The 15,857-nt window shown below is 39.2% G+C and overlaps 1 protein-coding gene and 1 pseudogene across 1 annotated transcript in view; both read left to right on the top strand.

The window, feature by feature from the left end:
• CCDC14 (coiled-coil domain containing 14) overlaps positions 1 to 8,444 on the top strand; it is a 79,335-nt gene extending 70,891 nt beyond the window's left edge. The window contains exon 12 of the mRNA XM_006869369.1: positions 7,529 to 8,444. Coding sequence (XP_006869431.1) covers positions 7,529 to 8,444 — 916 coding nt within the window. The remainder of the gene's footprint in view (positions 1 to 7,528) is intronic.
• Positions 8,445 to 11,004: 2,560 nt separating this feature from the next.
• Positions 11,005 to 15,112, top strand: LOC102837114 (annotated as a pseudogene).
• The last annotated feature ends 745 nt before the right edge of the window (positions 15,113 to 15,857 follow it).

Below are 15,857 nucleotides of genomic sequence, written 5' to 3'. Positions count from 1 at the left end.
CGGCTCAAAGGCAGGATTTCCATCCTCGGATGTCAATCAAGAGGTGGAAGCACAGCAGGGGCAACTGGGTTGTAGGGTTGTAGTGAGACGCTTTGGGCTGCGCTTGTGGGTCTCTGAGTTGTTTGATCCCCCCTCAAAGCTATGATCCAATGGTTAGGCTAGGACGGTGCTCTCGTGTCCGGGGTAAGTAGGACAGCCTGGCTGACCCCTGCAGTCTCTTCCCGCTAGACAGCGTCTCCCCATTGACCTGGCCTCTGACACCTCTCACCCTGCCGCTCCGTGGTCTGGGTTTCATTTAACACTTCTACCAGGTCTGCACAGTTCTTGCACATCATTTAACCACCACCCTCCATGATATGGTTGTATAAATGAATGGATTCATTAACTTACTCATTTATTCAAAAAACATTTGTTATTTATTTTGCGCTAAATACCATGTGTGTGTGAAACACAAGAAAGATGTTTAATTTTGTTGTTACATATTCAGATTGGCAAGCCAAAAGCTTATTCTATGCTTTTATGACCTATGCAGGGAGATACGTTTATTTCTTTAATAATTCATTTTTGTTGTGTTTGGAAATATACACAGCAGAACCTGCACCAGTTCAACAGTTCATACATGTACAATTCAGTGACATTGATTATATTCTTCAAGTTGTCATCCATTCCTCACACTTCTTTTTGAGTAGTTGCTCTCTCATTAATGTTTCCTCACTGCACACTAAGCTTCCTACCTAAATTTCTAGCTGCTGCTATCAGCTTAAGGAGCTCTGGTAGCGTAATGGTTACGAATTGGGCTGTGAACCACAAGGTCAGCAGTTTGAAACTACCAGCTGCTCCGCGGGAGAAAGATGAGGCTTTCTGCTCCTGGAAAGATTTACAGCCTCCGAAACCCTGTACAGGGTCGCTATGGGTCGGAACCAACTTGACAGCACTTAACAACAACAACAACAAGCTGTCAGCTTGATCCCTTATGGATAGTTCTCTAAAAGAGCACAATGCTCAAAACTGGTGTTTGGTTTAAGGAGTCCTTGTGGTGCAGTGATTAAATGAACAACTGGTAATGGAAAAGTCAGCAATTTGAACTCACCAGAGGCTTCTGGGGGAAACAACCTGGTGATGGTGGTGGTGGTGGTTATGTGCTGAGGGGCCAGTTCCGACTCATAGCAACCCTGTACAGGGTTTCCGAGGCTGTAAATCTTTACAGGAGCAGAAAGCCTCATCTTTCTATAGCAGAACAGCTGGAGATATGCTCCTTTAAAGCGGAAACCCTTTTGGGCAGTTGTGCTGTGTCATATAGGGTCACTTTTGGTTGAAAATGACTTGACAGCACATGCCACCAACAACATTGTTTGCTTTTAAGACTTAAAGGGGACATTTTTGGTTTAAGTTTTAAAGATTATCTCATGCTATAATTTAAGGGATTTATCCATCCTCTCTGGCTTCAGAAAGTCTAAATTATGTTTCACTTATTCCCCTTTTGAATAGCCTCTTTGATGAAAACATTCAGTAATGGTAAACAGATCTTTATTAGAATAAACTCTACTAAAATATGTATGGTATATTTGCTGAGAATGTTGATAACAAAAACATAAGAAAACCTTTCATAGTAAGTGATGGTTTATCTATTCTAGAAAGGAGTATAAATGGGACCTGAAAGAAATGAAGGGACTGACTTGGCTGTCACAGCTAGTAGGTGCCTGAACTAGGGCCTGAGCCAGAACTTTGGCTTCCCTCTTCAGCTGCACACCTTTGCTTCATAGGCGCATTTTTAAGTCAAGATGATCTGTTACTGAAGGGTCCTTTTACCTTTGTAGAAGGCACTTTGTACTTGCTCAGTCTTTTAAAATAGCACTCAATCTGTCTTTTCTGTGCTTATTGAGAATAAAGAAGGAATTGCTGCAACTGGACACCTTTTTCTTAACATTTGCCCTAACATTTGAGAATTGTAGGAACTGAAGAAGGTCATTAATTCTTATACTACTTACTTCTAGTAAAGATTATGTCTGACCTATTAGATACAGACTTTTTATTCCTTAAGACACTCAAGGATTATTAAACAGTTTTCATGCTGGACATAAACCGTGCCTCATGATTAATAACTCACTGTGAATCAGAATCCCTGGGCTTTTAAAATGATTACTAGAAACATAATGGACAGGCTTAACACAGTAACTTACATATGGGTTAATACTGTTCCTACATGTTTTAAGATTCAGTAAAAGCTTCAAAATGCTAAGTATACCATCAAAGACAATTTTTGTTTTGCCTTTTAGATATAAAAACAAAAACCTTAAAAAACAGTGAGTTGGGTGAAGGTTTATAGAAATCATCAGTTTTACATTCAACAAACCATGCACACTTCATTTCATCTCACTGATTGCAAATCCCTCGAATGTAGCATCCTTTAACCCACTTCTCCCTGTTTCTTTATTCTATTCTTCTTTCCCAACTGTTCTGAACTTTATAAATGCAACTCTTTTCTCTCTTAAATGGTTGATCATTCTGTGGTGTACATACCTCTCTAATGTTCCTCCTAATTTTCACTTGGCTGAAAATTGAGACACAGGGGTAAGGTGTGTTGCAGAAATGAAGGGTGACCAAGGGGTATAGTCTTAGGATCTCACCAGTCTCTGTCCAGCCAGTAAATCTGGTCTTTTTTATGATTTTGAGTTTTGTTCCACATTTTCTACCACTCTGCCTCGACTTACTAGGGTGATCCCTTTCAGAGCAATGGGTAACAGTATCAGGGTCGTGGAGACTGATGTGCCAGTAAAGCTTTCTTTTTTAGAGTATCTCACTTCATCCATGTTGGTGACTTATAGTTTATTTGGTGAGACATTATGCAAATATTTCATTGAGAGTATCTCCAGTTGGAGTACTGATGTGGCGCTGTGAGTTAATGCACCAGATTGCAAAGCTGTTTGAACTGCAAGGTCGGTGGTTCATGCTCACCAGCTGCTCCTTGGAAACCCTATACAAGGTCGCTGTGGGTTGGGATTAACTTGATGGCACTGAACAACAACATAGCTGAGCTGATGTGTCTACTTTAATTTTAGAAATTAAAAAGAGGGTAAAGCAGCACATTCAGACAATACAAATAAATCCCCATTTCTCTTACATGTACTCATAAGTGCATTCTATCAGATGTATGTTTTTTATATATGTGTTTTAAATTCTTAGAAAACAAATTTTATAAATACATACATTCCTTTCTCAGACTTAGCTGGAGAGATGTAATGGATAAAGTTTAATTACACCTCTAAGGAGTCCTGGTGGCATAGTGGCTTATGTATTGGACTGTTATCTGCAAAATCAGCAGTTCAAATCCACCTGCAGCTCTGATGATGGTTTCTGCTTTCATAAAAGTTTACAGCCTTGGAAAACCTATAACAGGTTCACTATGAATCAGAACCAACTTTGGCACACCACCACCAAACACATTTCTGAAACCATTTTTCTGTACTTGCTTCAATCTTCAGTACTTTTGAAATACATTTAACCTCTTTTCAAATTTACTGCAAGAAACCCATAAGCCACTCTCCAGCAGAAAGATGAGATTTTCTGCTCCTGTAAAGATTTATAGTCTGGAAACTATAGGGTCACTATGAGAAGTTAGAATTGGCTCAGTGGCAGTGAGTTTACTGTTGTAAAACCAGTAAAATGTGAGAAAATACATTTCATATAAATTACAAATGTTCTTAATAGCTTTTAGTTAAATTGCCGTCAGGTCAGTTCCAACTCACAGTGACCCTGTATAGGGTTTCCAAGGAGTGGCTGGTGAGTTTGAACTGCCACACTCTAATGTGCTGATAGTTTTAAAATTAGTGTGTTTTTATAAGTAGCCTAGAAAGAACTTTGCATTTAGGTGCCATCAAGTTGGCTTCTACTATAGTGACCCTATGTTCAACAGAACGAAACTGCGTGATTCTACACCACCCTCAGTCATGGGTGTATTTGAGCTGATTGTTACAGCCATTGTGTGTGGGTCTGTTGGCATTGAGGGTTTTCCTCATTTTCACCGATGCTCTCCCATACATGATCTGTTCCCAGGAATAGATAACATTTGGCTTCTAAGGAGCGTTCTGGCTGTACTTCTTTCGAGACAAATTTGTTCATTCTGACAGTTCGTGGTATATTTGATATTGTTTGCCAACATGATCATTCAAATGCATTTCTTATGAACATTTGCCAAATTTCTAAGCATTGGAAACCAATGTGTAGCTGTAGCCTGTGTAATAGAAACAAAATATGTCCATTATTTATAGCCATTTAGATACTTGTATTGGTTCCTCTAAAATTTTGACATCCTCTCAGCTCTAAATAGAGATTTATATTTTATTTCCAAAGATAGTGATGAGTCACATTTTGTTTATATAAGCTTAGTATTTGCTATTTCCAGAAATAATGCTTTTATTAATATCATTATCCCTTATCTTGTCCACAGCAAGATGTCATTTTACTTTGGTCTGGAAAGAAATATATTAAGTATTCCTTTTCCAACAAAAATTTTAATATAGAGTCTCATCAAATTCATTTATTGAAATGTTACTGAATGTATTCTGACTTGGAGACATCATGTGTCAGTGTGGAACTGTGCTCCACAGGGTTTAAAATGGTTGACTTTTTTCCAGATCACCAGGCCTTTCTTCTGGGGTACCTGGGTGGACTCGAACCTCCAAATTTTCAGTTTGCAACCAAGCACGTTAATCCTTTGCTGTCTAGTGATTATAAATTGGTGGTGGTGGTAGTGTGCCGTGGAGTGGGTTCCAACTCATAGCAACCCTGTATAGGGTTTCCAAGGCTATAAATCTTTATGGGAGCAGAAAGCCTCATCTTTCTCCCACGGAACGGCTGGAAATTAGTGGGTCATTATTCATTATTGTTGTTAAGTGCCATCAAGTCAGTTCCAACCCATAGCGACCCTGTATAGGGTTTCCAAGGAGCAGCTGGTGAGCTTGAACCGCCAACCTTGCAGTTCAAATGGCATTGCTTTAATGGTATGTTCTTCTAGCATATTTGTCTTTTTAATAGCGCATTAGGTTTTTAAAAGACGTATGAGAAGGAGCGGTAGAAGCCATTGCCATTTGAAGAGCACTTAGAAATCAAAACACAGCATAAGATGAAATTCTAAGCCAGGTTCTGGGGCCAGGGGGGAGGGGGGTAGTTTTCTTTTGCTTTTTGGTGGAAAGAATCACTGTTATATCCAGAGATATAGTCAATGCTGACTTGGGTATAGGGATTGTCTCTTCATGTTTCATGTGTGAATGTGTAACTAATTTTACAAAAATAGTAGTGCATCAATATTATGTATGGTCTGTTCTTAATTTAGCCTTATATAGCCATTTCACTTTCAATAAATATTCCTTACAAAATGACTGTTACTGCTTATGAAACCTAAATCAGTTTCATGTATTTAAAGAGTGATTGTGTCTTTATTTCCTATTGCAAGTAATATATTTGTGATTATAGCTTTAGATACAGCATCTTCCTGTATAATTAGTAGGATAAAGTGCTAAGAATTGAAAATGTTAAGGGCTCTTCAGGCTTCTGAGATGTGTTGCCAGTTGGCTGTCAAGAAGCGTTCTGTCGTGTGCATTCCCACTAGCAGTCTGTAGCCCGCCAGGCCTCTCTAACAATACTGGCATTAGGAATAAATAATGAGTAGTATTCTGATTTTACTACTTGAATTTGTTATTATCGAGAGCTGTCCAGTCGGTTCTGACTCATAGTGACCCTGTATAGGGTTTCTGAGGAGCAGCTGTTGAGTTTGAACAGCCAACTTTGTGATACAAACCGACCTTGCAGTCTGGTGGTTAGCCTACAGCACCACACCAGGATTATACCAATTTATAGGTCACAAAAAGAAATTACATTTGAATGTCTCTGATTGAAAGTTGAATTTCTAAAAGATGCTTATTGGCTAGCTATACTTTTTTGTGAATTACTTATTGATGTTCTTTGTATCTTTTTAAAACTGGTATATTTATCATTTTCCTATTGATTTATAAGAACATGCATGATTCAATTCAAATAGACGAAAGGTTTGTTATTAAATGATTTTAATGCTGTTAGTGCCGCAGAGTAGGTTCTGACACATCCTGATCCTGTATAGGGTTTCCGAATAGCAGCTAGTAGATTTGAACTGCTGACCTTGCAATCAGCAGTCCAGTGCTTGTGAAGATCTAGTTAGTCTGAAACCTGTACTAAGTTCTTTAACCTTTTATTATTTTATCTTATTAAATCTTTATAGTAATTCTGAAGTTGTTAGATGTCATCAAGTCAGTTCAGACCCTATGCACAGCAGAACAATATGCTGCCCAGGATTACAGCAACCTCACAGTTGTTACTGTTGAACCCATTGCTGGTTCCATTGTGCCAATCCATCTCCTTGGGGTCTTCCTCTGTTTCACTGACTTTCCACTTTACCAAGCATGATGTACTTGTCCAGGGACTGGTCCCTCCTGGTAATATGTCCAAAATATGAGAAATGAAGTCTTGCCATCCTGGCTTTTAATGAACATTCTGACTGCACTTCTTCCAACACAGATTTGTTTGTTCTTCTAGCAGTCCATGGTACTTCTAGTATTCTTCTCCAACACTATAACTCAAATGCATCGACTCTTCTACAGTCTTCCCTATTCATTGTCCAACTTTCACATTCATCTGAGGCTATTTGAAAATACTATGTCTTGGGTCAGGCGTACCCTAGTCCTCAAACTGACATCTTTGCTCTTGAACACAATTCTGAAGAAGTTAGCACCATTTGACAAGTGGGGAAACTGAGTTTCAGAAATGCTAGTAACTTGTCCAAGATCACAGGAAGTGATGATGACACTATGATTTGATTCCATTTCTATCAAATTCAAACTCTGTGTGCTTTCTTTATATTACATATTTTTTGGTATATCAACTGTTGTTTGGGCCCTGGTGAAGCACTGTAGAGTAAGCACTGGACTGGTAATTGCCAAGTTGGCAGTCCCACGAACTGCTCTCGGAAACCCTATACAGGGTCACTATGACTTGGAACTGACTTGACGGCACACAACAAGCTATTCATTGTTCCTAATTATACCTAATTATAACCATCGTTTTTTTCTTTTTTTAGTATTGTTCTCCAGAAGAGTTATTTTCATAAATACTTGAAATGACTGAAAATAACTTGATTTCTAATAGAATTATTTAACAAAGGAATTATGTATTTTCCACTTTACTTTTTGTCCCTTAGTTTGCCTATATTAGACTAAATTCTTACTTTAAAGCTCATTTTGAAATGGTTCTCTAGAGTAAAGCATCTCTGTTCTTTAAAAAAAATTCTAATTCTCTGTGTTTAGATGTTATTAGATATGATGCTAAGATTTTTATCATTTGTTATTTTAATAGACTTTTACCAGAGTGTATTCTATGATTTTTATGCTTCCAACTTAATAACCAGGTACTTTTCTTTCTTTAAGATGATGAGTTTTATATAAATAAATTAAAGAAAGAAGTAAAATAAATAATCAGTATACTAAATTCTTGTTAACAGAACTTTACAGAACAGCATGGCAAAGCTACTCTCAGATCTTAGTATGGACAGTGCTCGCTGCAAGCCTGGGAACAACAGCCTTACGAAATCACTTTTGAACATTTATGAGAAACAACTTCAACATGACCCAATCCCTGCTCACACTTCCATAATGAGCTACTTAAATAAGTTAGAAATAAATCAAAATTGTACACATTCAGAGCCCCTTTCTGCAATTAAGAATGAGAACATGGTGCCAGATAGACCCTATGAAGATGCTGTGCCCTCCAAAGTCTCTCAACATAACAACGCTAAGAGTACAGAGGAAGTATCAACCCCTGGAATTATTTCTACCATTTTAAAAGAGGATTCTGATGTGGAGAGTGAGACCAAGACTTTAATAGAGGATGGGTGTGATTTGGATGATACAATTTACATTCCTTTTATCAGAAGCACTCCTAAAAAGAAATTCCCACTATCTAAGGGAATATCCCCACAGCCACAGATAAATGTAACTACACCACAGCTAGTCAGCAGCAATGGACTTCTCTCTGGAAAGGAAAATAAACTATGTGCACCCACAATTTCTTCCTCTTCAAGAAAGGAAGCAGATGATGCACCTGAAAAATTGTCCACAACAGCTGATATGGAAGACAGGGAGCTCCTCCAGAAAATAAAGGAAGCAATCCAGAAGGTCCCCACTACTGTTGAGGAGTCCCAGGAGCTGACAGCAGCAGGCCATGACCCCTCAGCTTGTCAGAGTAATAACCTGGATGGTAGTTTTCTAAATTCTGACTTGATGTCCGATTGGAGCATCTCTTCTTTTTCAACATTTACTTCCCGTGATGAACAAGACTTCAGAAATGGCCTTGCAGCTTTGGATGCCAACATAGCTAGACTCCAGAAATCCTTAAGGACTGATCTCTTAGAGAAATGAATTCAGAAAACATTGAGTGCTGCCTTTTTTGTTTGTTTGTTTCCTCAGTATCACAACTAGGCTACATGAAATTTATATGTTAAGTTTCTTTAAAGACTATGTTTTCTATTACTAATTATGTGTGAAATAATAAATTACGTGAATAATAAATTTATTATTGAAATATATTGGCAATGTGGAACTTAGAAAAGCAAGTTATCTTATAAAATTGGCATTTGCTAAGAGAATAAAACTGTAGATATCTAGGAATGGATTGTAAGAAATATTTTAGTTTCATACTTAGCTATTAGAGTTTTATGTTAACATGTACCTCCTGGGGTACAGTGAAAATGGAAAGAATTGGTTGTCCTGAACAATGATGAGAAAAGTGTCTGGAGACAATTTAATTCAAACTTGAGTTTCTTTTCTCTTTTAGGTTGCTTAATGTCATTATGTTTTCATATGAGATGTTCTGTACTAGAAACTAGTGTTGGTGAGATTTCTTTTAAGAGAGAAGGTACCAGTATCTCTAGCTCTTAAAAACGTTGATTGGTCCAAGAAAACATAGCTAGCATCTGAAGTTAGCATGTATGTGGTTTCTTAAAAGCTTGGCACTTTTACTTATTTTTATCCTAAATGCATGTTTAAGGCCTTTAAGAAAATAAAGCCAGACGTGATACAAAAGTAACAAGTATGTCTTAGTGATGGAAATATGTTTTTTAAATTAATGTTTGCTGTCCTTTTTTAAACATGGTCATGTTTGCAAATCTTGACACTGGTTGTAATTCTGAACCAATTTATTTTCTTTCTGCAGTAATTTAGCAGAGAATACTCTATTCTGTCCAAAAAGTAAACTAGGCTGGTCTTCCTGACTCTGTATCAGCCTTTCTTAACTATTCAAATGTCACCTCCCTCCATTAAATAGCCACACTTTAGCTCTTTCAAAGTTGAGTGTTGTGCTATCACTAATGTGTTGTACAAGCCACTTGTTGAGTGTAATTGGTTCAGTACCTAGGCATGCTTTAGCATTAAAAGAGTATTCTGCTGGCCCAGTAACCAATTCCTGCTGATTTGTTAGGTGTTGATACTACAGATATGAGGATAACTCAAAGTATTGCTCCTAGGGTTCAGTTTACACATGCATGGGTTTTTTTCCACACAAAAAGTGTTTAGACTTGTCTCTGTGATCGATGAATGACCATAGACAAGTCCTCTTGGTAAATATACTTGTCATAGTCATGTTAGGATGTGTACAAAGTGGTACCAGTCATCCCACCCATAGCAATCTGTACTGAGCTGCATTCAATAATTCACTGCAGTGGTCACACAGAACTCAGACACTATCCTCACAGTTACAGGATTTATTACAGAAGTTAACAGGTTACAAAGCAGGATCAGAAAATGCTCAGGGTGTAGTTCTTTCAATCAGGACACCCTTTCCTCTGCAGTGCTCTCAGCCTATTGGTCTGGCCTCCGCACTGATCCAGAAGTGTTGCGAAACTCTTCTAGGGTAGCTGATAAGTGCTCACAGGGTACACCACTCCACCATAAACCTCAACCTGAAGGCACTTGTCTCTACCCCATGGGTCAGCAGACCTAACTCCCACAATTAAGTGTCTGGAGGCACTGGACACTGCAGCAAAACTCCTGCCCAAAGTTGTTCAGCTTTACTTACGCTATGGGCAAGTGGGCTTCTTAGCCCACTGCTCTGGCTCGTGCTCTGACTCTTGCTCGCACTGTTACAGCTCCTCTGCAACTTGTCCAGCATCACAGCTTTGTGTCCCTGGGTTGAGGAGGTTCAATGTGCAAGGATCTCGGGATCCATAGGACATGCTCTGCTCCTGGCTCTAATTATTTGATGGTAGTGAGATCCCTGCTTTCTGCTTCTGAGATGGTTCATTTTATACTTATGTTAGAGTTTCAAGTTTTCACAGACACAGTTAATTCTGTTAACTACTCACAATAAATCATACAGGCCTATCAGCATATTCTTCCACCTTCTCTTAGCCAAACCCAACAGGGTTAAACTATTGGTGATTGTTATAAAGACTATGGGTAGGAAAAATTTGTGAAGAATTCACTGCACATTAGAGTACCTTCAAAAAAAAGGTCCCATCAAAACTGGCTTCCGAGGGGATCTGTGATAAAATTCACAACAGGTCAGCACAGAAGGTTATGGCCTCTGTTTTTTGGGATTACAAAGAGGTGATCTTGATAGATTTTCTCAAAGGACATAGGATGATCATGGAGGCTTATTAGGAAGAACTTTTAAGAAACTGGAAAACTGCTTTGTTGAGAAAACATCATTGGTGCCAAGAAATTTTTTCCCCAAGATGACAGTGTACCTTTTTACTCTTCAAGGGTAGTAAGGGCTGTCCTCTGATAATTTAATTCGGAAACCTTAACCCCATCCACCCTCCAGCCCTGGTCTTGTTCCTTCAGACTTCCTTTTGTTCCTCAGACTCAAACAGTATTAAAATGCCGTGCTGATGTGTAAATTGAAGGCACAGATTTCTTCATGGAACAGTTTGAGGGAAACGCCATTTTCAAGAAGTGTATAGACCTGTATGGAAGATATGTCATGAAACAATTGCTGCACATTGATAATTTTGTTTAATAAAGGTTTCTGTATTATGTAGTAATGCTTTCTGACTTACTCCCATATACTTACTCTGTGACAAGTCCAGGTTTTACAGGATGTGGGGTTTTGTTTTGTTTATAAAGTAAAAATACTGCATGAATTCTAAACTGTTTATACAAAAGGGCTATTAAAATTTAATTTTTTTCTTATTTTATGTATTTATAAATTATCTTCTAATTGGAAGCATAAGGCCACAATTCTGTTACATAAAATTCAAAAGTAAAGTTTAGGTATACAAAATAAGAAAATTGTATCATCTGTCTACTGCCAAATAGTCATGCAGAAGTAAATACTTAAGGTTGTTATGTGATAATACCATTAAGATATCCCTCGTTTACCCTTACAGGATATGTGAAGGAAATTCAAAAGAGCTTCTGGGTTCAATTAATTAGGGGTTGTTGTTGTTAAGTGCGTTCGAGTCGGTTCTGACCCATAGCGACCCTGTACAGGGTTTCCAAGGCTGTAAATCTTCACGGGAGCAGAACGCCTCATCTTTCTCCCGCGGAGCGGCTGGTAGTTTCAAACTGCTGGCCTTACGGTTCGCAGCCCAATTCATAACCACTACGCTAGTTATAGTGTCATAAAAACTGAAAAAAAGTCAGTGATTTGACCCACCAGCCATTCCATAGGTGAAAGATGAATGCAATCTGATTCCATAAAGATTCACAGCCTTAGAAACTATAAGGCAGCTCTGCTCTGCCCTATAGGTCACTGAGTTGGAATTGATGCAACAGTAAATTTTTAATAGTTTGATTGAAGAGCAAGTGGGGCTGGAAGTGCCTTGAGGCACCTTCACTAGGAGCTTACTGTTTGATATGTGATATACACCCATAGGACGTGAAAGAATTTTAAAGCAGCAAAATGGGTGGTATAGACAGTTTAATAAAAGTTTACAGCAGTAGGGAAGCCAAGAACTGCTAGAGAAAGACCTAGAAGAGAAGAAACTTTGGATCTTGAAGGACATGCATGATTAAGATAATTCTGTGTATATTCTCAGTATTTACCCCACAGAAGCCAATTATCTAATGTGGGAATTGGCTGAGTACATATGAAGATAAAACAACCCTGCTAAAGTGGAAGAGTGGGGAAGGGTGGTAATAATACATGATGATGGCACAATTATAAGAGTTCAGATCAGACTGTAGAACATCTTAAATTCCATGCTGGAGAATTTGAGCATTATGATGGTAATTGAGGGTGTAGGTAACTTTTATGTTGTATCTTATATTGAGATTGTTGAGAGCTGTGGAGTTGATTCCAACTCATAGTGACCCTGTGTTGGGTTTCCCTGTGTTGGATGGTGGGTTTGAACTGCTAGCTTTGCAGTTACCAGTCCACCAGTACATATCCTACAGTGCCACACGAAGACTCCAATTGAAGATTACCAGATGAAATCGAATATATCTAAAACTTCATGGAGGATGGTAGTTATTTAGGACAGGTTAGAGGAAGGAGAGACTGGAAAGCTAGTGCGCTGGTCCAAACCTAAACTGATAGTGGAAATAAAAGAGGAAAAGGATAGAAATTGAAGACTCTTTCTCTGTAGGTTTCTTGACTATAGTACATGAACGTGAAAAAAAATTAAAGATTCAAGGTTTTCAATTTGATCAGTTGGGACACGCTGAGTAATATGTAAAATGAAAAACAAGTTTCTGGGCCAAGAGTTCCAAGTTAAGTCTTGATAACAGCACTGCTAGTGAGAATGGAATGAGGATGAAGACTCAGCCGACTTCTTTTGATCACCGCACCAGGAGTCAATGTAACTACCTCATCGTAGTCTCAGAAGGACTAGTCTGGCCCCTAATCCTAACCTTTTCATAGTGCCTTTTCAGATGTCTCAGAATATGAAAAATATATTAGATGGTGTTGATTTGCCATGGAGTCGGTTCCAACTCATAGCAACCCTGTACAGGGTTTCAAATCGGGCTGCAAACTGCAAGGTCGGCAGTTCAAAACTACCAGCTGCTCCGCGGAAGAAAGATGAGGCTTTCTGCTCCCATAAAGATTTATGGCCTCAGAAACCCTGTACAGGGTCGCTCTGGGTCGGAACTGACTCGATGGCACTTAACAACAACGTTTTTAAAGGAGCTGAAGGACTCATCTTTCTCCCGCGGAACAGCTGGTAGTTTCGAACTGCTGACCTTGAGGTTCAGTATCCCTTAAACTTTGATGGGGTAGATTCAGTGTATGGCGCTGTGGGTTAATATGCTGGTTTGCAAAGTCGGTTTAAAATGCATAGTTAGCAGTTCAAGCTCACCAGCTGCTCCTTGGAAACCCTATACAAGGTCACTAGGGGTCAGAACTGACTCGATGGCACTTAACAACAACATAGCATGTAAAAGAATCATCCTCTGGTAGTTTAGTGACGTTTCTTGGAATATGAAGATAATATAGGAGCTCTGGTAGCGTAGTGGTTACGAATCGGACTGTGAACCTTAAGGTCAGCGGATCGAAACTATCAGCCGCTCCGCGGGAGAAAGATGAGGCTTTCTACTCCCGTAAAGATTTACACCCTCGGAAACCCTGTACAGGGTCGCTATGGGTCAGAACCGACTCGACGGCACTTAACAACAACAACCGGAAGCATAGTGGTTACAAATTGGGCTGCGAACCACAAGGTCAGCAGTTCAAAACTACCAGCTGTTCCGCAAGAGAAAGATGAGGCTTTCTGCTCTCGTAAGGATTGACAGCTTTGGAAACTGTACAGGGTCGCTATGAGTTGGTTCTGACTCCACAGCACATAAAAACAACATACAAACTGTTACTGATGAAGATCAAAGAGCACAGTCTTCGGTATGGATTACATCTCAATGTGAAAAAAACAAAAATCCTCACCACTGGACCAATAAACAACATTCTTATCAAAGGAGTAAAGATTGAAGTTGTCAAGGACTTCATTTTTCTTGGATCAACTATCAACACTCATGGAAGCAACAGTCAAGAAATCAAACAGCATATTGCATTAGGCAAATCTGCTGCACAAGACCTTTTAAAAGTGTTGAAGAGCAAAGATGTTAGCTTGAAGACCAAGGTGCACCTAACCCACGCCATGGTATTTTCAGTAACCTCATATGCATGTGAAAGCTGGACAGTGAATAAAGATGACCGTAGAAGAATTGATGCTTTTGAGTTATGGTGTTGGAGGAAAATATTGAAAATGGCACGGGCTGCCAAAAGAACCAACAGATCCATGTTGGAAGAAGTGCAGCCAGAGTGCTCCTTGGAGGCCAAGATGGCCAAACTTCATGTCTCACACTTCAGACATATTGTCAGGAGGGACCAGTTGCTGGAGAAGGATATCATGTTTGGTAACATGGAGGGTCAGAGAAAAAGAAGAAGACCCCCAACAAGATGGATTGGCAAAGTGGCAGCATCAATGGGCTTAAGTATGGCATGCATAAGGTCACTATTAGTTGGTATCAACTCGATGGCACCTAACAACAATACAAACTGTTCATAATGGACTTAACATCCGTCAACCAATTGTGACGCTATAGGATAAGCACGCCACTGCAATGTTGACTGCTCCTATGAAACCCTATACAGGGTTGCTATGACTTGGAGTCTTGGTGTGGTGCTGTGGGTTAATATGCAAGACTGCAACTTTGGTTTGAACAAGGTCAGCAGTTCAAGTTCACTATTCCTAGGAAACCCTATACAGGGTCGCTATGGGTCGGAACCAACTTGATGGCACTTCACAACAATAACTAATAAAGATGAATCTGACTCCTTGAGCAACAGCGACACGAGATGGTAGCCACCACAGGCTTGGACAATATCGGAAAACCGGATATACAGCCTTAAAATAGAATGTGGACCTAAATACCCAGAAACACTCCCCGCCTCTTTGTAAGATCTGTAACAAAAATTAATATGAATGGAGTGAATTGTTCTAATGGAGTAGTGGACCCAAGAGCCATATCAATGCTAGCAAGATGACAATTCATATAGCATCAAAATTGTCCTGCAAGAGCTTTGGCGCCTAATGATGTCTAAAGAAAATATGAAACTCCCTCAACCACCTAAAGGACAGTGTTGCAGCAATTAATCAAAAAGAAAAACCACAGGCCCTCCCCTCTTCCCTCTTCCCACCCCCATTCTATTTAAGCAGTCTTCATTTTCCACAGTAGTAAATTTTGTGGATTGGTCTTGTAGACCTCAAAGTACTGGAAAGGAAGCTCCCATTTAAGGGCAAGTTATCTTAAGATATTGTTGTTTTTGTTGTTGTAAATGATACAATTTTGTGTCCATTTGAAATATATAAGTTAAGCTATAACAAAAATAAATAGATGAATCTGACTGAATTTGACCAAGGGGTAGAGACCCTAAGGGTAGGGCTAATGAAGCAAAGAAGCACTTGGTACACCTTTTCCCCTTATTCCACCCCCACCCCCCGGAATTTAATAAATCTTCCAGAATATGTCACTTTTCACTAGCAGTGGTGTATTTATATCAATACTTTCAACAGAAGTTGCAAAGGTCTGCTCAACGAGGCACAAAGTAGGGAAGAATGGCAAAATCTAGAATAAGTTGGGTAGAAACAGTAGGCAGCCCAAATTACAACTGACCAAGTATGTGAATTGAAAGTTGAGCAGCTAACCAAAAGTTTAACAGTTCAAATCCACTAGCTGCTCCTCTGGAGAAAGACGAGGTTTCCTGCTCCAGCAAAGATTTATAGCCTCAGAAACACTATGCGGGGTTGCTTTGAGTCAGAAGTGAATCTGTGGTAGGCAGCAGCAGCAGCAAGTACATATGTAGGGGGCAGTGGTGACTCAGTGATAGATTTAAAAAAA

Source organism: Chrysochloris asiatica, unplaced genomic scaffold (genome assembly GCF_000296735.1).
Source record: "Chrysochloris asiatica unplaced genomic scaffold, ChrAsi1.0 scaffold00130, whole genome shotgun sequence".
NCBI lineage: Eukaryota > Metazoa > Chordata > Mammalia > Afrosoricida > Chrysochloridae > Chrysochloris > Chrysochloris asiatica.
This window is presented reverse-complemented; position numbering and strand designations above follow the sequence as displayed.